This window comes from Phyllostomus hastatus, unplaced genomic scaffold (assembly GCF_019186645.2).
Source record: "Phyllostomus hastatus isolate PE091 unplaced genomic scaffold, TTU_PhHast_1.1 phas_scaffold_555, whole genome shotgun sequence".
NCBI lineage: Eukaryota > Metazoa > Chordata > Mammalia > Chiroptera > Phyllostomidae > Phyllostomus > Phyllostomus hastatus.
The window spans coordinates 13,891,891-13,918,846 of record NW_025334036.1 but is presented as its reverse complement, the minus strand read 5'-3'; the positions used below and the strand labels follow the sequence as shown (position 1 = coordinate 13,918,846).

At 48.2% G+C, this 26,956-nt stretch overlaps 1 protein-coding gene across 1 annotated transcript in view; it reads right to left on the bottom strand.

The window, feature by feature from the left end:
• GABRG3 (gamma-aminobutyric acid type A receptor subunit gamma3) overlaps window positions 1–26,956 on the bottom strand; it is a 344,454-nt gene that overhangs the window by 24,426 nt on the left and 293,072 nt on the right. Inside the window, exon 6 of the mRNA XM_045825024.1 lies at window positions 10,649–10,786. Within this exon, the coding sequence (XP_045680980.1) occupies window positions 10,649–10,786 (138 nt within the window). The remainder of the gene's footprint in view (window positions 1–10,648; window positions 10,787–26,956) is intronic.

Here is a 26,956-nt window from a genome sequence, read left to right as displayed (position 1 = left end):
ATAAGGGCGTGGCCAGATATTACCAAACGCAAAAGCAGTCAGGGAACACCGCACTCCTAGTCTTTCATGAAAGAGGTGCCTTAAAAATAAAATCCTCCCAATTGTGTATTGGCTCAACGTAAGAACTCGGGGAGGAAGGGAATGTGACCAGGAAGCTTGGTGATCATTGTACGCACTTCAGTACAGAACTAACACAAAATGACTCTGGGAAATACTAGTCTGGAAGATCGTTGGAAATGTACAGAACCTAGCAATGAGAAAATCACAATGTAAGCCATGAGTAGCGATCTTACAACGTCAGTGTCTCTGAGCAGCCTGGCACCTGGGTGTGACCGGACCTGACCTGATGTCACTGGGAGGCGGGCAGTAGCAGTCAGGGTCGGAGCCACGCCCTGTCCCTCAAACTGGCCCCAAACCCCTGAGCCCTGGAATATTCCCTTAGCTGTGTCTTCCTGATGTGCCCCATGCTTCTCACAGGATGTGTTCAACTCCAGGCGTGTCCCCACAAGCTGGTTAGAGGGCATGGACATCCCACATCTGTCAGTGTCAAGACTACTGCTTCGGCCGTGGCTGGTGTGGCTCAGTGGGTTGAGTGCCGGCCTGTGAACCAAAGGGTCGCTGGTTCAATTCCCAGTCAGGGCACATGCCTGGGTTGTGGGCCAGGTCCCCGGTAGAGGGCTCTCAAGAGGTAACCACACATTGATGTTTCTCTCCCTCTCTTTCTCCCTCGTTCTCCCTCTCTCTAAAAAAAAGATTTTAGAAAGCGTTTTAAAAAAGTGTACACTTGAAACATAGAGATCCTATTAACCAATGTCACCTCAATAAATTTAATAAACATTAAAAGTTGCAATACAATAAATCCTATTATTAAGAAAAAAAGACAAAGCAACCCTGTGCTGGAAAGGGACTGGGCGGGGACATCTGAGTACAACAGGTTTGTCTACGCCAGACTTACCCTTCAGCCCGCCAGCTCGCCCCAGTGCCGGCAGAGGGGGGGTGGGCGGCAGTCACCTTGGGCCGTGGACTTAGCCACCTCACGATCTTGGCGGAATCTGGAGTGTTACCCTCGCATCATCCTTACATCCTTTTGAAGTGAGACTTAAACCAAGACCAAAGCATTTCTTTTTAAGTAACTCCTTTTATCTTCGGCTGTATTACGGATGAAGTAAAAATCTCTGAGAATGTTCCCTCTCCTCTTACTTAAGATGCATTCGGGGAGGGATGATAAATTCTCGGCCAAGTCCGCATCTTTAAGTCCTCATTAAAACTGCGGGCTTGCCAGCCTCTTTTTAAGACAGAGACTCGGCTCCAAGTTCGGCGGAATGAATCCTGGCAAAACGGTGAGTCACAATGGGCAGTGCCGGGGAGCATGCCAACATCTGGGGCTTTATTTATTGACAAAACAAAGGCATTTGGTAAAAGGGATCAATAGATTACCCTGAGACGGTTTGATGGCAAAGTTTTAATGAACAAAATTACACAGGGGATAATGGTGACAATGGCGGGGGGGGGGACAGAGAAGGAGATTTGGGGGCATGGGAACTGCCAGCGTCGCCCATGCATTTGAAATAAGAACACGGAGTGAGAGAGCAATTTCCAAATATCCTGAGATGGCACAGTTTCTTCTTCTTGTTTTTTTTTTTAATCCTGGTCTGAAGTTATGTTTATTAATTTTTGGAGAGAGAAAAGAAAGGAGAGGCAGAGAGAGAAACATCAATGTGAATGAGAAACATTGATCGATTGCCTGCCGGATGCACCCTGACCAGGGATCGAACCTGAAACCTAGGCATGTGCCCTGACCGGGGATTGAACCAGCAGCCTTTTGGTGCATGGGATGATGCTCCAACCAACTGAGCCACCTGGCTGGGGCATCTGTGTAGCTTCTTAATTACATTCTTTACCTTCCCAGGAAGAGGAAGAATAATAGTTGCGTGCACTCTGAGAAGAGTGAGCCAGGGTCGTGGGTGAATGCACAGTCTGCGCTGCAGTGAGGGCCTTGCCGTGCGTCACCCGAGCAGAGGGGGTTGGCCTCACATGGCGGCACAGCCATCTAGCCCAGTGGGGGCATCCGGGCAGCACAGCCGAGGGAGGAAGGAGTGGGAAGTGCAGCTGAGTAAGTCTCTTGCTCTAGAGCAAAGCAAAGGCAGAAGGTGGATGAAGGAGTGTGAAGGGACATGACTCTGTCCTCTGACCTCTTCGGTGGACACAGAGACAGGTGCAGGGAAGGGGCAAGGGCAACAGGAAGGGACCACAGGCACGGGTGGCGGGGAAGAGGTGAGGAGTTGCCCCCATGAGTCGTGGCGAGCGGACAGAAAAGGAGAGAAATGTTCAAGGAACAGGTCTCCTGTCCGGGGAACTCTGGGACCTTCAGCAACAACCAACAGAAACTGAACCAATGAGAAAAGTGTCCCGGGCAGAGAGAACACGCTGCACAGGCGATCTAATGGGTGGCGTACTGCGCTCATAACATCGCGAAACGGTGTGGGAAGATCGACCCCGGCGGGCAAACGTTTAATCAATGATCTTGGGAAACAGGCCCGCGTGCCCCCAGATTCCACGGTGATGGAGCCAGAAAATGGAAATCAGACCAAAATCTGCAGCTGAGCTGCTTTGGGGATGGACAGTAACAACGTCAGCTCCTGACCCCCAGGGACTCCACATTAAGAAATTAATTCCCCACTAGGCACCCTGGCTCCGGAGGGGTCTCAGACCATCCGCGACTCGGGCTTCCTACGTGGGAATCCTGCCCGCGGCTCCTGCGGGACCCGCACGCGCAGACCAAAGAACTAACTACAGGAACGTGCTTTATCACTTTCGCGCATGCCCGCTGAGACCTTTGCCTCCGCACCCCGGAATACGTGTGATCTTGTAAAGTTCACTCGATGGAATGGTTCCTGGTTAATTACACTGTAAATCACGAAGCTATAAACAAGCCACAAGGCTGCTACCGAAATTTCAAAACACATTTTCTTTCTGCCGTATCACCTTAATGTTCCCAGAGTAATATTTCTAAGGGGACGACGAAATGTTTGCAAAGCGGGAGCTTTGTCTTTTGCACTTGACAGCTAAACGGGTGACTGCTTTCCTCTTCCAAACATCCACGCGTCTGCCGAGTACTTCCTTTGAGCTAATTACTTTGCTAGCTTCCCTGGGACTGGAGTAGGTGAATCTGCTGGGAAACACACAGGAGCTTAATGCTGGGATGTGACCTCGGGCTGCTGTTAGTTCATTCAATCGTCTCTGCAACCTTATGTGTGATCAGCACCCCCTGCCCCATTTTACAGGTGAGAAGACCGAGTCTCCAACACACGACCATCTAAGACAACGCAACCATAAGGACGGGCCCGGGGTGCAAACCCAGGCAGGACGGCTCTTCGGGTTGTGTTCTCACTGGAGTCTCCTGCTTCCTCTCTGATTTCAGTCACCACACGACGCCCTGTGTTCAGTGCTACCCCAGGGCCAGGTCGGGACACTGTGCCACTGAATGGCTGTCCTTCTGAGCCCAGTCTTTGAGAGATTTCTTAAAAACGGAGCCCAGGCTGAAAGACGTCTGTGCCTGAGAAGGCACGTGCTATGTGGTGCTTGCTAGGTGGTACTCGGGGACACGTCCTACAGGTGGCTTTGGCCCTGGGCTGGGGAGTTGGGTGACATCTGCCAGAGCAGGGTGCGACGAGCAATTTCTGGGGTGATGCTCTCAGTGGGGGCACTTGGCAGCTACCCCGAGGCTCTCCCAGGATGGCTCGCCATGTGATTTCATGAATGAGGATACTTTTACGACTCAGTTTTGCCATCTGTAAAAGGGGGATAATAACATAGCTGCCTTAAAGGGTTGTAGTGAAGGAAATAAACAGTAAATGTTAGCTGGCATTTTAGAAAAAATCCTCACCTGCGGATATGTTTGCTGATTTTAGAGAGAGGAAGGGAGAGAAAAACACTGATCAGTATGCACCCCGACTGGGGATCGAACCCACAGCCTGTCAGTTAAAGGACAATGCTCCAACCAACTGAGCCACACCAGCTGGGGCATTAGCTGTCATTTTAAACAAAGCAATTATTAGCACATACCTTGCCAGAGTTCTAAATTTCAATGAGAACACAATTATTTTATAGATAATTTTAAGTGATCATACCCCCTTTGGTCAATGTACACAGATTTAAGACTTTTCTTCTGATCAAATGATTGGAAGCAATAACAAAGCACCATAATGAAAAGTAAATGATATATCCTATCATCTGCACCGCAGACAAGAGCAAAGAGAGAAGCTTCACCCAGCACCGGACGAGAGAAAATAAAATATCCTGAGAACCGAGAGTTAGCCACAGGAAGTGAGGTGAACGGTCTGCAGCTATGACCGTCTGGAAAAGTCTCGGGCCTCACAGGAAGGTCTGGCATCAGCAGCAGCAGAAATGGTGGCTTACCGTGGGCCAGCCTGCCACATTCCTGAGACTCAGTCCCCCTCATTAACAGAGATATTTGCATGTCTTACTTTCCTCAAAGTGCAAGAGGGAGGCCAGTAAACCACCCCCACCCCCACCAAAAAAAAGGTAAATGTACAAATATCACTGTCAGCCTGCACTAAGTGCTAAAATTTGTTCCAGTCCCATGGAAAGATAATTTTGCTTTTATGGAATAATGAATGAAATCTGGGTTTCAAAGACCAGGCACCGTCGGATGTGATTTGTATCACAGAATTTCAATTTTCTCCGTGGGTGAGCCGTTCGTTCAACCCAGCCATGTCTTCTCCACGCTTCCTCTCTGACTTGGATGAAGACGATGACTCACGGTGTGCTTGGGAGATTTTTCTGTGTTCAGTCTTGTGAACACAGACGCTGCGGCTATTGTTTAAATTCCGGCTCTCAAACCCAGACTGACTTATGAGTCAGGTAGCACTCAGACAAACACGATGGAAGCCAGGAAGAAACCGCCTTTCCAGTTCCTTCTACTGGGGCGGTTTTAAACAGGCATTTCTATTCGCGTTCAAGATAGCGCTGGATGACGCGAACATGTCTCATCGAGCGCAGTGCTACCAGCTGATTTAACCGAGTATTTAATAAATACAGTCAACAGGTAAGTCTCACAATGCCCCCTCGCAGGAAGTACGTGAAGGCACTAATAACAGATGTTAGTGACATATACGGATGCCAGTGGGGTGCTTGGTCACTTAAGTCCACAGCAGCCACATAAAGAGACGGCGGCGTCCTGGGCGTTTCTGGGACGTGGTGGGGATGGGTCACAGAAGCGGCCGAGGTCAGGGGCGGGTGGTCTGATTCTGCCTCACTGGCCTCTGTGCCCTCTCTTCGCCAGAAGATATTTTTAACATCTCAGCTGCAGCATGGATACCGGCAATATATAAAACTTCATGAACAGAATATTGTTTTTGGACTTTGGAGAATTACATACAGAAGCTGCTGAACCAAATCTTTTTTTTTTTTTTAAATCCTCACTAGATGAGAGAGAGAGAGAGACATTCATTGACCAGTTGCCTCCCGTCCTTGCCCTGCCCAGGGATCGAACCTGCGACCTTTTGGTGTGTGGACGGTGCTCCAACCAACTGAGCCACCCAGCCAGGGCTTCAATATTGACCAAATGGCAAAATTACCATATATTCACACCCAGCTGTGTGGCTTTTGCCTTAGCTATGGACAAGTGGCTCTTTCTCACGGTTCCTTTAAGAATGACAACTTGACTCTCTTACAGGAAGGATCTGGGGCCCTGTCTTAAACAGGCACCAGGAAGGAGCCTCTGGTGCAGTTAACTCAGGGCGTCTCCTGACTTGGGATCAGGCTCGGAATGCCCTGAGCTTGTGGGAAGCACACCCACTGAGGAGCGGGTTTTCTCTCTCTTGTCCTGCTTCACAAAGCTCGTGGTAGGTGCTTTCACATTCAGGATGGAAAGTGCTGCCCACATGACTGTAGACAATGGACTCGGGTTCCCACAGACATTATTATGAGGTGGGATGCCCTGAGTTAGGCATTGTCAAGGCTTTATGAAAGAGAGAGACAGCAGCGTGCTGTGGAGATCACGAAATTAACCAATTCTCATTCTCTCTTCTTCGCCTGGAAATTATCACCATTTCACCCTTATTGTTATGGGCTGTTTTGTTGGATATAGAATTCTGTTTCTTTTCACACTTGGGATTCCACTGTCTCTTGGTCACCGTGATTTCTGGTGAGAAGTCAGACGTTGGTGTTCATTTTGCTCCTGTGAAGGTGACGTGTCTTTTTTTCTCTAGATGCTTAAAGACCCACTTTGTGCCTTCGGTCTATAGCACTTCCATTATTACTCATGTTTCAGGGTTTACACGTGTCTTCGTATGTGTGATTCGCGCTTCTGTCTCTCCGGGGTAATTCTTTCCGGGATAGTAAAGCAATTCTTTTTCAGATATTGCTTCTAACTCATTCTTTCTGGCCTATACTTGTAGGATTCCATTTACACTCAATTCTTAATATTTTCTTTACCAATTACACTCAGTTAGAACTTTATATATCATATCCCACATATTTATTGCTCTCAACTTTATTACATTTTTCTCAATTTTTCTTCAGGTTTTTTAATAGAATTTTAAAAAATATTTTATTTATTTATTTTTAGAGAGAGGGGAAGGGAGGGAGAAAGAGAGGGAGAGAAACATCAATGTGTGGTTGCTTCTCATGCACCCCTAACTGGGGAGCTGACCCACAACCCAGACATGTGCCCTGACTAGGAATTGAACCCTCGACCCTTTGATGTGTAGGCCCACACTCAATCCACTGAGCTACACCAGCTAGTGATTTTCTTCAGTTTTGATATTTTCTATTGTTGTAGATTATAGTTACCTGGTCATATTTCCCCTTTAATAATTTATTACATTTATCTTTGGTGTTTATAATTAAAATTCTGGAATTTTTTTAGAATTCCCATTTTACTGTTTTTCTTTTTATAAATTCCTGTTCCCTGGTGAGACTATCCATATTTTTATTTAGCATATTTACTCTTGTCTTCTGTTTGCCCAAAACTGTTATTTCCATACTGAAGCTGGTCTTGGGTAACTCCAATGTGTCAATCTGTCTATCTGTTACCGTTTTTCCTTTGAGTTTTGTTTATTTGGCAATAGCGCACACTTGAATGGAAAATTGTATGAAAATTTTTATTGTCTTTGAAAGGGAGTTCATCATTTTGGTTTTTGGCCAATACATTTGGGGCTAATCACTTCAACAAGATTGGGAACTGGGGTAACTCAAGACTGAGATATAGTCCGACAAGTTTTTCCACGTCACGGTGAGTGGCAGAGACGGACTTCTCCTCTTCGTGGGTCCCGCAGTCCCTCCCCTGTCCCCACACCCTCACACCCCCACGCCTCTGCCTGAGTGACAGCAAAGCCGTACAGGTAGCTATGGGAAATGCTCTCTCATCATCAGCCTCTCTGTGCACCTAGATTGTGACCAGACACTTATATTTTCTCTCTGCAGACTGGGCTTTGGAGAAATGGATGAATGAATGGCTACCAGGGACATGCTCTATTGAACTAAAAAGGCCTGTGAAGAAGTTCAAGGACGGGCAAAGCAGGAACGGCGTGGTGCTGCGTCAGGGTCTCCAATCCACCAGGCCTGGCCAACAAGTTCCATTAACCCCGAGTTGCTTCATGGAGAGGAATAGGATCCCAGGAATCCCCTCGGTAAGAAGCCGTCAGCTCGGACCTCCCCCAGCTGAAATAACGTTTGTGAGGCCATCATTCCAGGGATCATCTGCAGCTGACGTCAAGCTGGGAAGGGTAAGCGGAAGCGTACCAGGCAGCATGAAACCCTCCGGAATAATGTCGATCTTAACAGTATAAAAACCAATTATTTTTTATCAGTCAATGAACTCTCATAGGGAAAAAGGTTTTGTTGTTGTTGTCGTTTCTGTGTCCAGACTTGGAGACATCGCAGCGTGAGAATGTGACCACCAAAGAAAGAAATGCCTAAGAGACTTATTTTTCTTTTCGAGTTTTCACGTTGATTCTTTTGCGAACGCACATTGTTTTACTAAATCTACTTCCTGGTTCCCATCCTCTAGGTCCCGCGGACAATGATTGACTGTCTGTCTGCAAGGACTGCGTGATGTGGCGATTCACGCCCGCCGGGGGCTAACGGTGCGTGCAAAGGTTACTAATTAATGAGCATAGAAGTTGGGTTTTTTTTTTTTAATCATCCAAAGGATGCTTTCCTTTTGAGTATACTTATGCAAAACCTGCGTGACCTCAGATCCCTTGTGATTTTCTTCCAGGCCGCAGTATTGGGGAAAAATGAATCGCCTCCATGGAAGGAACTGACGATGCTCCATACTAAAAACTGAAATGAAAACTAAAACTGCAGACTTCCCTGTGGCGGATGCAATTCTTCTTTCCCCATTTCTGAATACACGGGAGAGGCCCATGCCACTCGTCAATATTTGTCCAGGAAATAGGCTGGATTCCTGAGCAGTATGCTGATTTGGGGAAGGACTATTTTTCTGCATTTTTGTCTTCAACTATGACACTTCAATACTCAATATGTCTCCTAAACCTAGAAAATATTATTAGACACAAACAGAATGCCCAGACTGATGTCTGGCAGATTAATGACATGGAGTGGGGAAAAGGCTGGGTTTCGTGTAAGAGACAGAAGGAGGGGACAAAGGAGCGATCCAAATGATCGCTGAAAATCACTTCTACTGGGGACCCAGGACAGAGGGTACCCAGGCTGCATGCAGACAGGCCTGGGAAGGGGTGTGAGCCCCGTGGAATCATGGGAGTTTTGGAAGCAAAGCGTAAGATTCCCTCGTTGACTCCTCCCTCCTTCTAATTTGCATCTGATTAGCTGGAGGCAAGTGGATGTGCTTTTTTAACATGGTTATTTCTTGAGAACGTGCTGTTGCTTATTTTCTAAAGAAGGTATAGTGATCTGTGACACAACATGAAGTTTCACATGTAAACAAGGGAAGCGAGGTAAGAGGCGCAGACAGGGGAGAGCCATCTGTCCATGCCAACACACGCGATGCGTTCACGGAGGGACCATCTTTGCCATGAGTCAGAAAAACAATTTCCGGGGAACAGTCCCTTCCTGTTCACAAGGGAGGGCCCTAAACGTCGCTCCTGTCTTGCATAAAGTCGAGCATGATATGATGTCTATTTGTTATGCTGATGTACAGTCTCTCAGTTAGTGCATTATTCTCTCCTGTGGACCCTGGTTTTCCAGGAAGACCGGAAGCTCCTTGTTGCCAGTGAGGTTTTTTTTTTTTTTTAATCATTATGCACGAACATTTTTTCATTGCTTTTGGAAGGATAGAAAGATGATAGATAGATAGATAGATAGATAGATAGATAGATAGGGAGGTGCGAGAGAGCGTTAATTGGTTGCCTCCCAATACCCGCCCTGCCAGGGGGGATCAAACCGACAACCCAGATATGAGCCCTGACTGGGAATCGAACACACAACCTTTCAGTTCCAGGACAACACTCCAATCAACTGAGCCACACCAGCCAGGACCAGTGAGGGTTCTTCAGACTCTTTCACCCAGCACCATTCCTAGCACAGTGATTGCTGGACCCCACACCTCCCTGTGTAGTGGTCTCTCACAGTCAGCTTCAAAAACTTGACCTTGCATTTCCGCTTGTTGATCAAGACATCACTGAGAACAGCAGGAAGGGAAAAGCAGCGTGGACATTTGGTATCTAAATGCTAGAACAACACCTCCCGTTTGGTGGCTGCCATACACCCCAGAAGCCTACTGCTTTGTTTCAACCTCCCAGGGAGCAGAATTAAATTAATGGAGGTGACTCATAGTTGGAAAAAACTCCCCGAAAACATTTCAATTTCCGTTACTGCCACAGTGCATTTAAATAAGTTATAGTCTTCGAGTCCTTTAACCTGATCTGTATTTAATGGTTAAACACAGATGCCGCTTCTCACCTTTGCCACGGTGACACTTAGGGGGAGGTTCTGCTTTTACTCGTCCATCAGCTAGCTTTCCAGCCCTTTCTTAATGTATGCATAGCTCTCTATTTTGCGATCTATCCGGAATTCAGGCTGCCCTTTAAATGCAGTTAGCATTAATTAGAAAAATTCACATCTTAATCTAGTCCCCAATTATTCTAGCACTTTAAGTGCTCATCTATTATTCATATAGACATACAATAAGATTAGTAGAAAGACTGGGTATCATTCCATCTGCACCCCAAATCCTGCAGGAAGAAAACCAATAGCAAAGCAGTGGATGTTAGCAATAAATTAATGCTGAAAAACAGGCAAAACCCCACAAAACCAAAACCAAAAAACACATTCAAATGCTTTAAGAGCTGAAGCATCCCCATTCATCTTCTTTGCATCTTGTAAACACCCCAATTTGGGACCGAACCTGCAACCCAGGCATATTCCCTGACCGGGAATTGAACTTGCAACCTTCTGGAGTACAGGATGATGCTCCAATTAGCTGAGCCACCTGGCCAGGGCTTAAAAAAATGTTTTCACTTTGAATCAGTTGCTTTGTCTCAAATACCACTTAGGGATTGTGACTGCCCGAATACAATTAGTTAAAACATACCCATGAAGGAATTCTACATGAAAGCTGTGACTATATGGCCCTAGGTCTCTGGGGAAAATTGTCAGCTTTTTTTTTTTGAGAGCCACACTTTTCTCTGTTCGTTCCTACCTGCCGATGTCGTCATGATTTCTGTGGTGTTTCTGAGGCCCATGAAGTCAAACTGATAAAGCCGCCAGGATTTCTGGTTCGCGGTCTCAACTGAGTTTTTCCTCCATCTATAAATCATTTCTTCTTTGGGGTAGCCATCTAAAAACACAGAGCAGATATTAACACTTCAAGATGTAGGTTCACGCAACAGTCAAATCAAAATGATAGCGCTGATCACTTAGCAGGAGTTAAAAATCTGAGGCCCTATTTGGTCTCTGAGTTTTCCTGGGACACACGGAAACTCCAAAAATTAATTACCCCAGGCCACCCAATGGCGGGGGGTTGGGGGATTGCCGCTGAAGACCCTGATGGTGAGGATCTGAAAGGGGTTCACAGCCACAGGGCCAGCCGGCATCTGTGTGGCCGCAGTGCACAGAGTGACCGCTGTCTTGGAGCGGCCGGGCTGTGGTGACCTCCCAGGACGGGGCTGTGGTGACCTGCCAGGGCAGAGGCTGTGGACAGGGTATCCGGAGCACGCAGACCCTGTGACCAGACCGCCCAGCCCACAGCCGCCGCTCTCTCCCCTCCTCCCGGGAATTGGACCAGCCCACGCTTGGGAAAGATGGAGGTAATGAGGCCGTTGCTCTGCGAGTCAAGAGGTCAGCTGACTCTTCATCCTGCCTGGACATTCGTCTCCGGGTCTGGTCAGTGAACTTGGCCTTTTCCAGAGCCCATTTCCCACATTGTTAATTATTACCCCAGGAAGCACAATGCTCTTTGCATTTATGTTCAAGTCATCCTTCCTGAGAACATGCTCAGATAAGTATTTCCAGAATGTGACTATAATTATTTTCTAGCTTTATTTTCATATTTAATTTGTTAGTCATCCTGAAATTACTTTGGCTGGGGTTTTCTACTTTTGTGCCAGTTTTCTGTGTGTGAGTGTGTGTAACTGTGTGTCCGCATACGTGATATTATTATTATTAATTTTTAATCCTCACCCGAGGTTATGGTTAGAGAGAGGAAGTGGAGGGAGAGAGAGATCGATGTGAAAGAGAAATATCAATGGTTGTCTCCCATGCGTGCCCCGACTGGGGATCGAACTTGCGACCTCTTTGTGTACAGGATGATGCTCCAACCAACTGAGCCACGAGGCCAGGGCTGCATATGTGATATTAACAAATACTATTCGGTGTTGTTCTCTCTCTTCTCTGCCGGGACCCCCATGATGTGAATGCTGGTATGCTTGATTTTCTGAGGCTCCTCATACTATCTTTGTTTTTTGGATTCTTTTTTATGCATTTATTTATTTTTTGGCTGATGTGCTGGAGTGTCTTCTGCTTTCTTATCTTCCAAATCTCTGATTTTGATCCTCTCTTCTGTCTACTGTTGATATCCTGTAATGCATTCTTCATTTCAGTGAATTTATTCTTCATTTATGACTTTTTAAAAATGTATTCTATCTTAATTTGGGTGTTCCCTACCTCTGCTGAAGTTCGAAGTTCATCTAATCTTCCCCTAAGTTCCTCGAGCATCCTTATAACCAGTGTTTTGAACTCTGTATCTGGTAGATTGCTTATCTCCATTTCGTTTAGTTCTTTTTCTGGGGTTTTGTTCTGTTCTTTCATCTGGGAACAGATTCCTTTGTCTCCTCATTTTGGCAGCCACCCTGTGTTTGTTTCTCTGAATCAGGTAGAGCTGCTATGACTCCCTGTCTCGGGAGAGTGGCCTCATGTAGTACATGTCCTGTGGGGTCCAGGGCACAGCATCCCTGTTCACCCAGGCTGGGCCCTCCAGGTGCAGCAATCCGTGTGGGGCTGTGTGCGCCCTCCTGCTGTAGTTGAGCCTTGATTGCTATTGGCGCCTCAGTGGGAGGGATTTACTACCAGGCCAATCAGCTGTGAGGACTGGCTGCAACCTCCGTGGAGGTTCAGCTGGATTTGCTTCAGCAAAGCTCTGATTCCCACTGAGTTTATTCCTTGAGTGTGTCCCTTGTGGAGGTGGCCGGGTATGCTTTGTTGTGGTCGGAAGCTGTCCACCAGGTGCGCTGGCTCTGGGGCCTGCTGGGAGGGGCGGGCCAAGGTCAGCTACTACCTGTGTTCTCTCTGCAGCCACATGGCATGAACCACAAGTGACTTGCAGATGGCTGCTGCTTGTCCAGGGCTTGGAGGTGCCCGGGAGAGGCTAAGCTGAGAATCAAGTCCGGCTGCCACTAATGCCGGGCCTGGGGCCACTCAGCAAGAGGTGTGGGCCCCACAGAGGCCAGACTGAGAGATTTTAGTAAAGCCCAAAATATGAGTTGAGATGGGTCATTTGTATGGAAAAGCCACTGAAAACAGCTTGGGTGGGTTTGCCGGCTGGTTGGGGCAGGGGCTCAGGGACTCACCGGGGCAGAGCAAACAGTGGGCGCCAGGTTGATGGAGCCTCAGATACGGCCCCCTGCTGCCGGCTCTGTTGGGGGAGGGCTCAGAAAAGGAACAATGGCCTCAGCCGGCACTTCTGTCCGGGAGAAAGCTGCCCCTAGAGCTCTTGCTCCAACACCAGACAACTCAGGTCCTCCTGATATGTCTCTGCTGCCCTAGCGCTGGAGCTCAGAACTAGTCAGTCTGACTACGTCCATGTGCTGGCCCTTTAAGAGGAACTGCGTGGGGCTCCAGAAGCCTCTGTCTCAGCCACAATCATGCTGGTTTTAGGGGTCTTCTTTTCTTAGCACTGGAACTCTGAGTGAGGGGGGACCTGCTATGGGGCTGGGACTCCTTCTTCCCCCATCCTTGGAAAGGACCCCCACAGCCGAGGTATCTTTCCCAATTTTTATCTACCACACGTGGGTGTAGGGCGGGCCAGTCCCCTGTCCCTGCCCTCCCTGGCAGTTTTCTTCTTTCTGTCCCTACTTGTAGGACTTCCGTTCAGCTAGATTTCAGGCAGTTGTACGTGACGGTTGTTCTGCAGTTCAGCTGTGATTCTGACGTGGTTGTGGGAAGATTCGAGAGCAGCATTTACCCACACTGCCATCTTGACCAGAACCCTTCAAGACATTTCTTCTTGAAACACCAGTTGTCTCCCACACGTCGTGAGATCCAACCTAATATGTAAATGATTCATTTGAGTATATTTACTACAATATCCTAGGGAAAATCACAGGCTTAGCCATGATCACACAGTCCTTCAGAAAACAAATCTGAAAAATTGCATTTATTTCTCATCTGACTTGTTTTATCTGCCCGTCGTGAAACCATGAGCATCATTTATTTTTAAATAATGACATTAGGCATGTGAAGTAGGGAAAGTAAAAACCAAACACTCAGCTTGTCACGTGGAATAGTTTACATATTAAGTCAAATATAAATGATTGGTGGGACAGACATTTATAACTCCAGCGGCCGGTCAAGCTCACCTTGAAGGTCATAGTTTTTCTTGCATAATTAGACTTAACAAATGACACTATTTTACAATCAGATAACATTTTCCTCTGTGAGAATCTCAGTCGGCAGGTTCTAATTCTCTCAGGCAGAATATTTTCCTTCTTTTTCATAATGTCAAATTTTCTTTCCAATCACTTAAGGTCCTAAAGAAGAAAAATAGGCCGAGTGGACAGACAGGGAATTCCACCAAACCTTTGGTAATCAGATACTGTCAGCGTTATTTAAACAAGTCTAGACAATAAAACACAAAGTGAAGCTGCCTAATTATTTTTATGTCGTAAGCATAACAGTGATGTACAACCTCATAACGAAGGCCTGAGAAAAGTAAATATCTCTTACAAATATTGATGCAAATTCTCACATAAGCTCTTAGTTAACAGAATCGATCAGCATAATATTTTAATACATTATGATCCCATGAGATTTATAGGAGTGAAAGAGGGGAAGCCTCATGAATACAATCCATTATATGCTCACTCCATAGAAGGCAAAGCTATTTCACAAAGTCCAGAAGTACATCTGTGTTAAAAACATTCAATAAATTAGAAATTGAAGAGTCATCATATAGATAGTGTGTATTTTCCTGAAAGCCAGTAACTCACTTAATGGGAAAGCATTAGAGGCTTTATTTTCTTTGGAAAATTTAAAACACGTCCATGCCCATTACCTCCACTATTATTTATCATTCTATTGGGTACATTAGCCAATATACTTCTAGAAAAATAAATACATAAACAACTAGAGGCATACAAATGAGGAAGAAAGATATGGGTTTTTGTTTTTTTTTTTTTTTGCATGAGGAAGACACAAAGGAATCAGTAAAAAAACTAATACAGCTTTATTTTAGCTTTTACTTTATTATTAGTGTTTTTAGTCCTCTGCTGAGGGTATGTTTTTATTGATTTGAAAGTGGGGAGAAGTGAGAGAGAGAGAGAGAGAAACATTGATCTGTTGTCTTCTATATGCACCCTGACCTAGGATGGAACCCGCAACCTAGGTATGTGCCCTGACCGGGAATCAAACCCATGACCTTTGATGTGTGGGACAACAGCCCAGCTAACTGTGCCAGCGGGTCAGGGCACAATGTTATTTATTTATTTTTTAAGATTATATTTATTTATTTTTAGAGAGGGAAGGGAGGGAGAAAGAGAGAGAGAGAGAGAAACATCAATGTGCAGTTGCTGGGGGCCGTGGCCTGCAACCCAGGCATGTGCCCTGACTGGGAATCGAACCTGCGATGCTTTGGTTTGCAGCCCGAGTTCAATCCACTGAGCTATGCCAGCCAGGGCACAACATTGTTTTTTAATAATCACAAAATACCCAGCACAAACTCAATAAAAAGGTGCAGATCCTAAAAGAGGGAGTTCATAAATCACTACGGAGCCTGAAGTAAACCGAATGAGTGGAGAGAATACCATGTTCTTGCATGAGGACACTCATCCGCCGCATAGAGGAGTTGATTTTTCCCCAAGTTCAATGCACACATTCAGGTGATCTTTGTAAGGTGAGCCCTAAATCACCTTTCTGTCTCCCAAGCTGACTATAAATTTTACTTGGTAGAATAATCAAGTGAGAAGGGCGAGTAGAAGCTCAATGAGCCGGGCTAGATTTTCTTAGATTATGAAATGGGAAAACCGCATTAAGCACCATTTTGTATCGATGTATGTCTGGTCCAGGGAATGGACCAGGTGCGGTTCTTCTTGGAATTAGTGCAGGTGTGGTGAAGGCAGCCACTCAGATTAGCCAAAGGAAGAAGGAGTGTGATTTGTGAATGCCATGTGAGAAAAAAATTAATTTAGATCCGCTCCTCTACCTTCCAGCAGAACGCACTCCAAATGAGTCAGAGCTGTAAATGGGAGGGGAAAGAAAGAAACACGCATAAATTCTGTTGTAACTTTGGATTTGGGGAAACTTTCCTAACAGTCAGAAGCTGGAAGGAATAACACATACACACACAGACACAACACATTTCTAAAATTGGCAACACGGGGAATGATTTGAAAATCAACATGCTAAGCCCTGGCTGGTGTGGCTCAGTGGATTGAGTGCTGACCTGTGAACCAAAGGGTCACCAGTTCAATTCCCAGTCAGGGCACATGCCTGGGTTGCAGGCCAGGTTCCCAGTAGGGGGTGCTCGAGAGGCAACCACACATTGGTGCTTCTCTTCCTCTCTTTCTCCCTCCCTTCCCCTCTGTCTGAAAATAAATAACATCTTTTTAAAAAACCAACGTGACAAAAAAGTATTCACTATGGAAAGTAAAGATAACAAATGATAAAATGGGGAAATGCAGTTAATATATCACAGAAAAGGGTAATTACCCTAATTAAGAATGACTTATGAAAATGAGAAAAAGAGACCAGAAATCCACTAGTAAAAACTATGACTAAACAGTGAATAACATAAATGAACCACAAATTGATAAAAAGGCACCAAGCCTCACTCCTAAGGAAAAGGACTACAAGATGCTAGACATCAAAAAATTCTACTTAAATTTGAGAAAGACAAAACACATTTTTTTCCTGCTTGTCCTGTATGGACTAAATTTTAGGGTGAATAACTATCGGCTAGGGCGCATTCTTTTTTACAGACAAACCACAGCTCGAGAATGCAGGAGGGATGATGCAATTAAAATAAGACGCTGCAGCCTCAGAGGATGCTGGAGTCTCACTTCGCCCTGAAGCAGGATGGGCCGACACTCGGTCCCTTCTGTCGTGATATGACCAGAGCCGCACAGGACTGCCTGCCTGGGAAGGGACCCTGTCAGGAGCTCACGGAAGCTTCACACCTCACCGCCCACTTGCAGGAAATGTGGGCAACACGTGATTCCGTGAGAGAATGATCAGCCAAATGGGGGATTTGTGAACCTCGCCAGGCAAGATGGCCTCGTTCCTGCCCCAATAAACAGAGGGAGCTTTAACTGATTAAAAGAGACTTGAGAGAAATATCAGCCCGACGTGATGTGTAGACTTTGATCAATAGTGATGCGAACAAGCCAAGTGTGAAAAAGACAGCTGGGGACGCTGGCCGTGGGTTGAGTATTTTATGCTCCTAGCGATCAATACAAACCCTGGGCGATAATGACATTGGAGCAATGAGTTGCGTGCCTGTGCCAGGCACCCAGTGAGGCGTCTGTAGGAGAAACCTCAGGACGTGTCACATTTACTCTGCAGGACCCTCTAACAAGTACGGCGGGGGATCCATGGAGCCACCGTAGCCAAAAGCTGATGTGGGTATCTGGCACGTGGGGTGTCCTCACATGCTTCGATCTATGAAAAAATAAAAAGACTTGGAAAATGTTCCCGCAGTTTTCAAACTAAAGCCTTTACTTAGCCAATATGAGAGCTGTTATGAAACCCACGGGGATTTATGAAAACGAAAGATGGAGAGTGTGGATGGGAGCCCTGGCCGGGTAGCTCAGTTGGTTAGAGTGTCTTTGCCACACGCCAAGGTCGAGGGTTCGATCCCCAGTCAGGGTACATATAAGAATCAACCAATGAATGGGTCAATAAGTGGAACAACAATTAAACTATGTGTGTGTGTGTGTCTCTTTTTGTCTGTCTTAAATCAATATTTTTTAAAAAGACGTGCGGATGGGAATCCCATGTCATAACAGTGAGGTGGTACTAAAGATTACACACCCTGGCTACCCACCGTCTCCCCGCCCACACACCAAATTCTTATGGAGGAGCCCTGGCCCCCAACCGTTGGCATCTGGAGTCTGCAGGTGGGACCTTTGGGGGGTGAGCAGATCTGGAGGCTGGAGGCCTCATTATAGGATCAGTGCCCTCAAGAGAAGAGACAAGAAAGCAATGACCTCTCTCGACCAGGTGAGGGCGCAGCAAGAAGGTGAAAGGAGAGAGCAAGAAGGGAGCCCTCACCAGACACAGAACCTGCTGGCATCTTGGTCTTGGACTTGCAGCAGCCAGTACTGTGAGAAGTCAACTGTGTCAGCCCCTCAGCCCACGGTATTTTGTTATAGCAGCCCACACTGACTAAAACATTCTAGAACGTGCTCAGCAGTGTTCCAGGCCACGGTGATTGCTGAGTTCATGCTAACGGTAGCTTTGATTTTGGTACCCAAACAATATAAAACACTGCGCTGAAAAAGTCTTCCCTCTGTGGGCCGGGCTCTCTGGACGGCCCTCCCTCTGGGCTCCCAGGCCTTGGCTGCTAAATGTGGGGGTGGGAGGGAGTGGCTACCGGGTAACAGGGGTGCCACCGTCCGTGTGACTCTGGGGGACTCTCTTCTGCACGCTGCTCGGAGTCCTTCTCTCTGAACTGTTAGCTCGGAGCCCGACAGACCGAGGGCCGCAGGCTTGGTGTAGAAGAATCACACTCTGCACAGCTTCCTGTCTAGAGAGAAGTGGCGTTTGTTCTGAATTATGAGCATTAAGTGGGGGCTTCCTTGTCTAGTGCATTTGACCTGCTTTGAGAAGCAGGAAGTGAAGTGTAGAAGGAAGAGAGCAGCATGGCCTTTGCAGATGCAGAATGAGGCTGCATGTTTGTGCACATGCGTACAAGCATACATGCATGTGAACACACGTGCACATATCTGTGCAGGTGCATGTGTGCGTGCAATGCCCACATGTGTGCATGCATGCACATGTATGTGTATATTAACGTGCATGTGTGTGGGTGTGCATGTGCATGGTTCCAAGACTCCAGAAGCTCCATCTCCTCACTAGTTATAAAAGTCATGCTATTCACAAAGAATAATCCATTCATAAATTTGCAATTAGCACACAGCTTTGTACATTTTTAATAACCAGCACAGTGTTTAAAATTAAAAAATAAACATTTAAAAAGAGTGCTGGCACCGAATGGAAAAAAAATCCCTGCAACTCATGCCTCTAGTAAGAGACTTGCGTCCAGACTCTGTAAGGAGGAAGTTTGACGTCTCAACAGCACAGAGACAATGATCCAAGGAGAAACGGGCAGAGCATTTGAACAGATGTTTTTCATCGACGCATGGCTAATCAGGGCAGGAAAGGATGCTCAGCATCGTCCCTCATGGGCACATACTAATGCACCCGAAATGAGACACCACCACACACCCGCCAGGGCGGCTGGAATAAAACGAAGGAACGCGGCGAGAGTTTGAGAGGCTATGGGAAGAACCTCAGCTGATCTCGGGAACGCAGCATGGCACGGCCACGTGGGAGAGCGGTCTGGGAGTTCCCCCAACGTCCAACACGTATCCCAGCTCCGGGTATGTACGCGGAGAAAGGAGAACACGTTCGCACCGAAACCCAACACAGCGCTCAGAGCGGCAATAGCGCCCCCTAGGGGAAGTGAGGATTGAAACAACGTGCACCCCTGATTGTGGACACCTCGCAATGTTCATGACTTGTTTTCCAGTTTCTCCTTGTGGGGGATGACACCCGGGTTTGACAATGCTCTGAATGGGTCTTCCCTTCCTCTTGGAAAGCTCACATGTTGTGACACGTGACAGGATGCTGTCTGTGGTCTGCAGGTCACATGTCCTCACACTGGTGTTTCAGGGACTCGCAGCAGAGATGAGGGTCTGGGGCTCAGGCAGGAGGAGAGCTAGCTACGACAGGGTGGAGGCCCAGCCAGTGTGGCTCAGTGGGTTGGGCGTCCTCCCACAAACTGAAGGGTCGCTGGTTTGATTCCCAGTCAGGGCACATGCCTGGGTTGTGGATTCAGTCCCTGGTTGCCGGTGTGTATGGGAGGCAACAGACTGCTTTTCCCACTCACATCCATGTTTCTATCCCTCTCTTTCTCCCTCTCTTCCCTTTAAGAATAAATAAATAAGATATTTTTATTATTAATTTATTTCTTAAAGATTTTAATTAATTTATTTTTACACAGAGGGGAAAGGAAGGAGAAAGAGAGAGAAACATCAATGTGTAGTTGCCTCTCCTGTGCCCCCTACTGGGGACCTGGCCCGAAACCCAGGCATGTGCCCTGACTGGGAATCGAACCAGCAACCCTTTGGTTCGCAGGCCCCGCTCAATCTACTGAGCTACATCAGCCAGGGCAATACGATCTTTTTTAAAAAGCTCCAACTATGTGGGGCCCCGATGCTGAAGGCTCCTTTGTCCCACGTGGAGAACAGCGTTTTCTCCAAGAGAACGAACAGTCCTCACTTTCACATGTTCACCTCGAGAATGGCCATCTGATACTGCACCTAAAAACCGTGCGCATGGAGAAGGCAAGGGACATGCGGGGTGGAGCTGGACGCTCGGGAAAACACGGAGAGGGCAGGTGCCTTGGGCGGGAGGGGACCCGGTGGTGACCAGCAACCCGAACATGGAGATGAGAAGGATGGGGTCCTGGACCCCGAGCACTGGACAGGAATGTGCTAGAGACAGAGTGGTCAAAGAGGACGAGGTCGCAGGCAGGTGCCACTTCTCCCTGGAGAGACACGGTCTCATGCCTGCTGCCATAGAAACCGACAGGTTCCCGGCAATCCTGTGGGCGCCTACACCCCCACTGCCGTGTGCGCTGCTGTAGATTCCACGCAAAATTTAGCTCGCGTGGAAACGACCTCTGAGACAGGCAAACCCCTTATTGTCTCTCTTACAGGTGGGATCTAACAAAAGGAACAAAGCCCGAAGCTCGGAGACGCGGAGAGCAGAGTGGCGGCTGCCGAGGTGCGGAGTACGGGCAAGGAGCAATGGGGGAAGGGGGTCCAAAGCGAAGAAGAAAACGATGCAAGAAGTAGCCTCTGCAAGATCAGCCAGGGTCATTTTCCTTGCGGTTGTTTTTGTCAGAGGCGGAAGGAGCCGGGGAGCCCTGCTCGGTTCAGGGCGGCTCCCCGGAGAGGCGCTTGCGGTCCCAGCCGCTGTCTGGTCGCAGGAGCCGCCGGGCCTGGATTGCTCCTCAGCCGGAGAAGGAGATCCGGGCGCGCTGTTCCCACGGAGCCGGCAGCTGCGGGGCCCTCGCGGGACTGGGTGGGCACGTGCGCGGGGACACGGTTTCCGGGAAGCGGATGGCGCTCCGGCAACGGAGGCTGTACGGAACGAAACGATTTCAACCCTGTCGATCCAGGGGGGCGCTGGCTGGACAACCACACGCCGCCTGTCGGAAGGCCCCGCTGGGGAGTGTCCCTGTAGTGCTTCTCCCGACATTGTGCGGAAGAGAAACAGCGTCGATGTCACGTGATTCCCAAGGACCGGGCACTGTCACGGTGTCAGCCCCTCGGTTGCATCTGAAGGACAGGTGGGACCTTGCTCCCCCTGGCTCGCCATGGGCGCTGCCTGAGCCGTCCGCAGGGACAGTGCGGGTGGCTCAGGGTGAGCGCGCAGGCGGCGTCCAGCAGGGGGCGCCGAGAGAAGTGTGACACGGGCCCCGGGCCGCTGGAATCCACCCGTGTCCCCCTGCCACACACACAGCGAGGTCCCGTGGCCGCTGACCCTGATGTGCTCCCACGGACTGTCGCTCAGCTCCACACACTGCCGCCCGGATGATGGTGACAACCAGGATATTAGCCGTATATCGCTGTAAACGACCTTGAAAAGTTCGCGATTGCAGTGCGGGAGGAAGGCCCCCACGACCAGCCATTCTCTTAGACATTTCGAGGGCGGGCAGCACGGTATGAAAGTGGGAACGAGGCCCGGGCTGGCGTAGCTCAGTGGATTGAGCGCGGGCTGCGAACCAAAGCATCGCAGGTTTGATTCCCAGTCAGGGTACATGCATGGGTTGCCGGCCATGATCCCCAGCAACCGCACATTGATGTTTCTCTCTTTCTCTTTCTCCCTCCCTTCCCTCTCTAAAAAATAAATAAATAAAATCTTAAAAAAAAGAAAGAAAATGGGAACGAAAGATGTTTCCCAAACTATGGCAGCGGGCTGTACAAACCGGACGAAGCCTGTTCGTTGAGGTCAAAGAGCCTTCGCCCGGAGCCAAGGGCCCCACCGGGGAAAGGACGCACCAGTGACGGCCAGGTGCCATTCCGTGGCCTACGACGCACACAGGACTCAGTACAGAACTGGGGGCGCTAATTAACGCTCCTGCGGGGGGCGCAGCTTGCCGGTTTCCACTTTGCCCACATAGGGGTATGTTGAGATAAAGTCTGCTTTGCAGGAGGCCAAATGAGCGTTTTTCCAGACGCGGACAAGGCTGGTTTGCTAAGGAGGGACACGTGTGGCCGGAGCGCCGAGATACAGGTCGTAAAGTCCCAGCCACTTGGCCGCCGCCGCCCGGGCGCTCCGTGGATGAGTAGCAGAGTCGAACGCGTGGCTTCCACCTTTGCGTTCTGCGGGCATGAAAGTAACGCCGATCGTCACCCGTGGGACCCATGGATGAGTTATTAGAGAAGTTATTGCGACTCCATGACTCAGCGCGCCCAGGACGGCTTGCAGATGGGAGAGAAGACGCGCGTGATGCAGCGCGTTGTCTTCCCGCTTCTGCACGCGCAGGGGCGGGGGAGATCGCAGAATCTGGTTAGGCCCGGCGCCTACCGCGTGCGCTCAGTGTTTCCAAGTGCTCCAGGGAGTCACGGCTGAGAGACTCCTGTGGGAACAGGAAGGGCAGACCCGAGAGCGCCACCTCAGGACATTCTGCCGGAGTTGCGTAAACAAAGGCCGCTCCCTGCACTGACGTGGGGCCGGGTTCTCTTGAACTTCTGCGTGAGTGAGCTCAGTGCGGTCCACCTCTGCGGGCCTATCACGTCACACACAGACTGTGAGCGATCTGCGGAGCTCTTGAGCCTTAGAGACAGAGGGCCGTGGGGGGAGGGCTGTGTGGACGTGTCCAGAAAGAGAAGGCACAATGATGGATAAGGAAGAAGACGAGCAGATGGAGATCCAGGATGAGAGAACGGGTGGGGAGGGAAGGCATAAATAAGATCGGTGTTTCTCGGAAGATTTGCCAGTGGCCCACGGGCACGTGAAACGACGCTCAGTGTCAGTAGTCAATCAAGAGATACAAATCGGAAACTCGGCGAGATACCACCTCACCCCTGACGGAATGGTTACCATCCAGGAAACAAGAGAGGCTTGTGGGGGAGGCTGCGGAGACAGGGGAGCCCTCATGCACTGCTGGTGGGATTGCGCATTGCTGGAAAACGGGATGGAGGTTCCTCAAAAATGAATGAATGAATGAATGAATGAATGAACGAATGAATGTACAATTACCACATGATCCAGCAATTCTAGTCTAGGTGTTTTCCCAAAGGAAATGAAAACAGGATATCAGCCCTGGCTGGTATGGCTCACTGGATTGAGTGCTAGCCTGTGAACCAAAGGGTCGCGGGTTCAATTCCTGGTCAGGGTAACACCTGGGTTGCGGACAAGGTCCCCAGTAGGGGGCCATGTGAGAGGCAACTACACATGGATGTTTTCTCTCCCTTTCCCTCTCTAAAAATAAATAAAATCTTTTAAAAAAGGAAGATAAATACTGTATTATCTCACTTACAAGTGGAATCTTTAAAACAAAACAACAACAGAAAGAAGCCAAACTCAGAGAAGCAGCAAGCAGATCGGGGGTTTCCAGGGGCCTGTGGGGTGCAGGAAATGTAGGTCAAAGGCTACAAAGTTGCGGGCTACAAAGTTGCGGGGAGAAGAGAATAAAATTGTTGCCGTGGTGCATTTAAAGTAGTTGGAGCGATTTGGTGAGATTTCAAAGGCTTCTGACATGATGAAATGGCCATGTTCTACCCTTGGGCATATGAATAACTTGTATTTTCATATTCTGAGGCAGCATATGCAGCAAATTAAAAATAAAAGAATGACAGCAGGAGAGGAAGTTGCAAAAGCCATGGGTTTTTTGGGCCTATGAAAATCCACCCCCAAACGTGTGTGCCTGCCAGTTCCCAGCTGCTGCGTTATTCTCGCGAGAAGGCAGAACTTTTGCAGAGCCTCGGGCCGTGAACCAGGCCTCCAGTCCAGTGCAAAGTGCCAGCTTGCAGGGGGCCTTTGCCAAATCGAGTTGCAGATGCCTGGAGAATTTCACAGGATGTGTGTAGCTATAGAAGAAAATAAAGTCAAAGCCACCGCTGCCTTCATCCACCCTGAAAGCACCTCACATTCTACTGAGAGTCTGGCTTCCACACTTGAACTTCACACCAACGTCAAACTGGCTATGGGTACCGCACACCCCGCGGAGCAGCTGCGCAGACATTCTCCGAGTCAGCCCTCACTCCCAGAGCCCGGCGACACCCAGCACGACGTGTCACACACAGACTCATCCTCCTGGGCAGGGAGCCCACGGCCACCGCATGGTTCTCATTTCCTTCCTCTCTCTTGGAACCACATTCTCTGATTCCCCTTGGGGGGAGAAGACATAGGAGTCTCAAAATAACTAAGCAAATTTCTTTCTCCCCTAACAGCAAGAAATGTAAACATTTCTACCTTTTCCTGTTTTTGTGGGAATACCTGTCTTGACTTTTCAAAATAGAACTTTTTTTTTTGAAGACTGACGTTTCACAAACAGAGCCTTATGGGATGGCGTGGCCGGAGTGGCGCACGAGGATGGAAACCTTCTTCTGCAGGGCGGGGCTCTTGCTGATGGAACTCTGTGGGTCTCTGTGGCCTCCCTGAGTCACCCAGGGGTGAGCGCTGGGGCTGGAAGGTGCCGGATGTGGGAGGAGGTGGCCCGACCGGGGCTTGAGGACACCTGGGAGCTGTCGTATCCCAATACAGGTGTTTGAAAGGCCACGGCTCCCAGCATGCCCCTGGCCTTCACGTGTGGGGTGAAGACGCCGGGGTGAGGATGAAGGGTTAGCGCAAAAGGGAGAAAGATGACAGCGTGTCTGTCACAGGTGCATTTTGGACACGGCGTACACTCTTCTCCCCCACGGGGACAACGACTGCAGAAGGCACTGGAGGCCCTCAGAGACGGGGGTCAAACAGACACGCTGGGTTTGGTCGCTCAAGGTTTTCCGAGCTGCCTGGAGGAAGTACGGAGGAAAGGTAGTTTGGGGAACCCCTGGCACAGATCGGACATGCAGGCAGCTGTTTTCAGAGAGTTTTTATTTGTTTTCTGGTAACATTATTTGTTTGCAAGTATGTGTGTGTGTGTGAGTGTGTGTGTGCAGGCATGGAACACAAGCATGTGTGCATGAGTGTGTGTGTGCATTTATCAGTGTATGTGCAGACATGTGATTCTGTGTGTTAGTGTGTGCGGCCACGGGAATGTGTGTGCATGAGTGTGAGTGTGTGCAAGAACAAACCTCACAGACACAAACAACAGCATGGTGATGGCCAGAGGGAAGGCGGGTGGGGAGGCAGAAGAGGGTAAAGGGGGTACAAGTCGTGCCGGAAGGAGATGGGACTTGGGGTGCTGAGCACACAGTACAGTGTACAGATGATGTGCTGTAGGATTATACACCTGAAACCTACATAATTTCATTAACCAATGTCACCCCGATAAATTCAATAAACAGTAAAAAAGAAAACAACCCCAGTTATAATAGCATTGATAAGAACAAAATACATAGTAATAAATATAATCAAAGGCTGACAAAACTTACATGCTGAAAGCTACAAAACATTGCCAAAAGCAGTTACAAGAGACCCAAATAAACAGGCACCTCATTTCCGTGGATCAGAAGACTTAATGTTGTGAGGATGGTAAGCCTCCCATACTGGTTCACAGATGCAGTGTGATCCCCTGTCAAAATCTTAGCTGGCCCTTTCGAGCTCAGAACCGTGCTAAGTGAAAAAAGCCAGTCACCAAATACTGCCTATTGAATGATTCCATTCTGTGACGTGTCCAGAACAAGCAAGTGCATAGAAACAGAACAGGCTCGTGTTCGTCCAGAGGTGGGGAGCAGGGGGATGGGGAATTACTACTGATGAAATGAGGGAGTGTCAGCATTGTTGTACACGGATGGTGGTGATGGTGACCCAAGTCCACGAACACCCTGAAACTCACCGAACCGCTCACACTATTGGGTGAATTGTACAGCGTGTAAACTAATAAACTTATATAAAAATTATCAGATACAGCCCTGGCTGGTGTGGCTCAGCAGGTTGAGCATGGGCCTGAGAACCAAAGGGTCGCAGGTTCGATTCCCAGTCAGGGCACAGGCCTGGGTTGCAGGTCAGGTCCCCAGTAGGGGGTGTGTGAGAGATAACCACACACTGATGTTTCTGTCCCTCTCTTTCTCCCTCCCTTCCTCTATCTCTAAAAATAAATAAATAAAATCTTTAAAAAATTTTATTAAAAAATTATCAGATACATGTGGAGAAAGAAACCAATGTTATTAGTGTCACAGGTTTGATTCCCAGTCAGGGTACATGCCTGGGTTGCAGGCCATGACCCCCAGCAACCACACACTGATGTTTCTCTCTCTCTCTCTCTCCCTCCCTTCCCTCTCTAAAAATAAATAAATACAATCTTAAAAAAAAGAAACCAACGTTATTGAAACCAAGCACATAGCAGACAACAGAAAGAGATCACAGGATCTAAATAATGGAATCATCAACCACAGATGCTTAAAAACTTGCTTTTAATACATTTAAGGAGACAGATACTAAACTTAAGGATTTTGTTAAAATACTGGAAATCATATACAAAAATGCTAGAACTAAAAAAATTACAAAATCAGAATGAATAGCTCAGTGGATGGGTGTGACAGACGGCCGGACAGCTGAATAATACAAGGTTAACTCAGCGTCTCAGACGGTTTCTCAGAAAAGGGGATCCAGAGTTAACCACGAAGCTCCACAGGGAGAAAGAACTAGCAGAGGGATGGCAGAGCCTGAAGAAGTCGCACGTGGCTATATTTGGCAACCAAGAAGGAAAGCAGACTATGGCGAGGTGGTGGGGAATCAATACGTAAAAGAATAGTGGCTAAGGACCCTCTAACACTCCAGACATAGTATAAAGAAGCTCTATGGACAGAAAGTAACTCGGACAGAGAAATATAAACGCCACGCGTGGACACACGATACTCCTGTTGAAAGCAAACGACAATAAGAAAACCGTAGAAGCTGT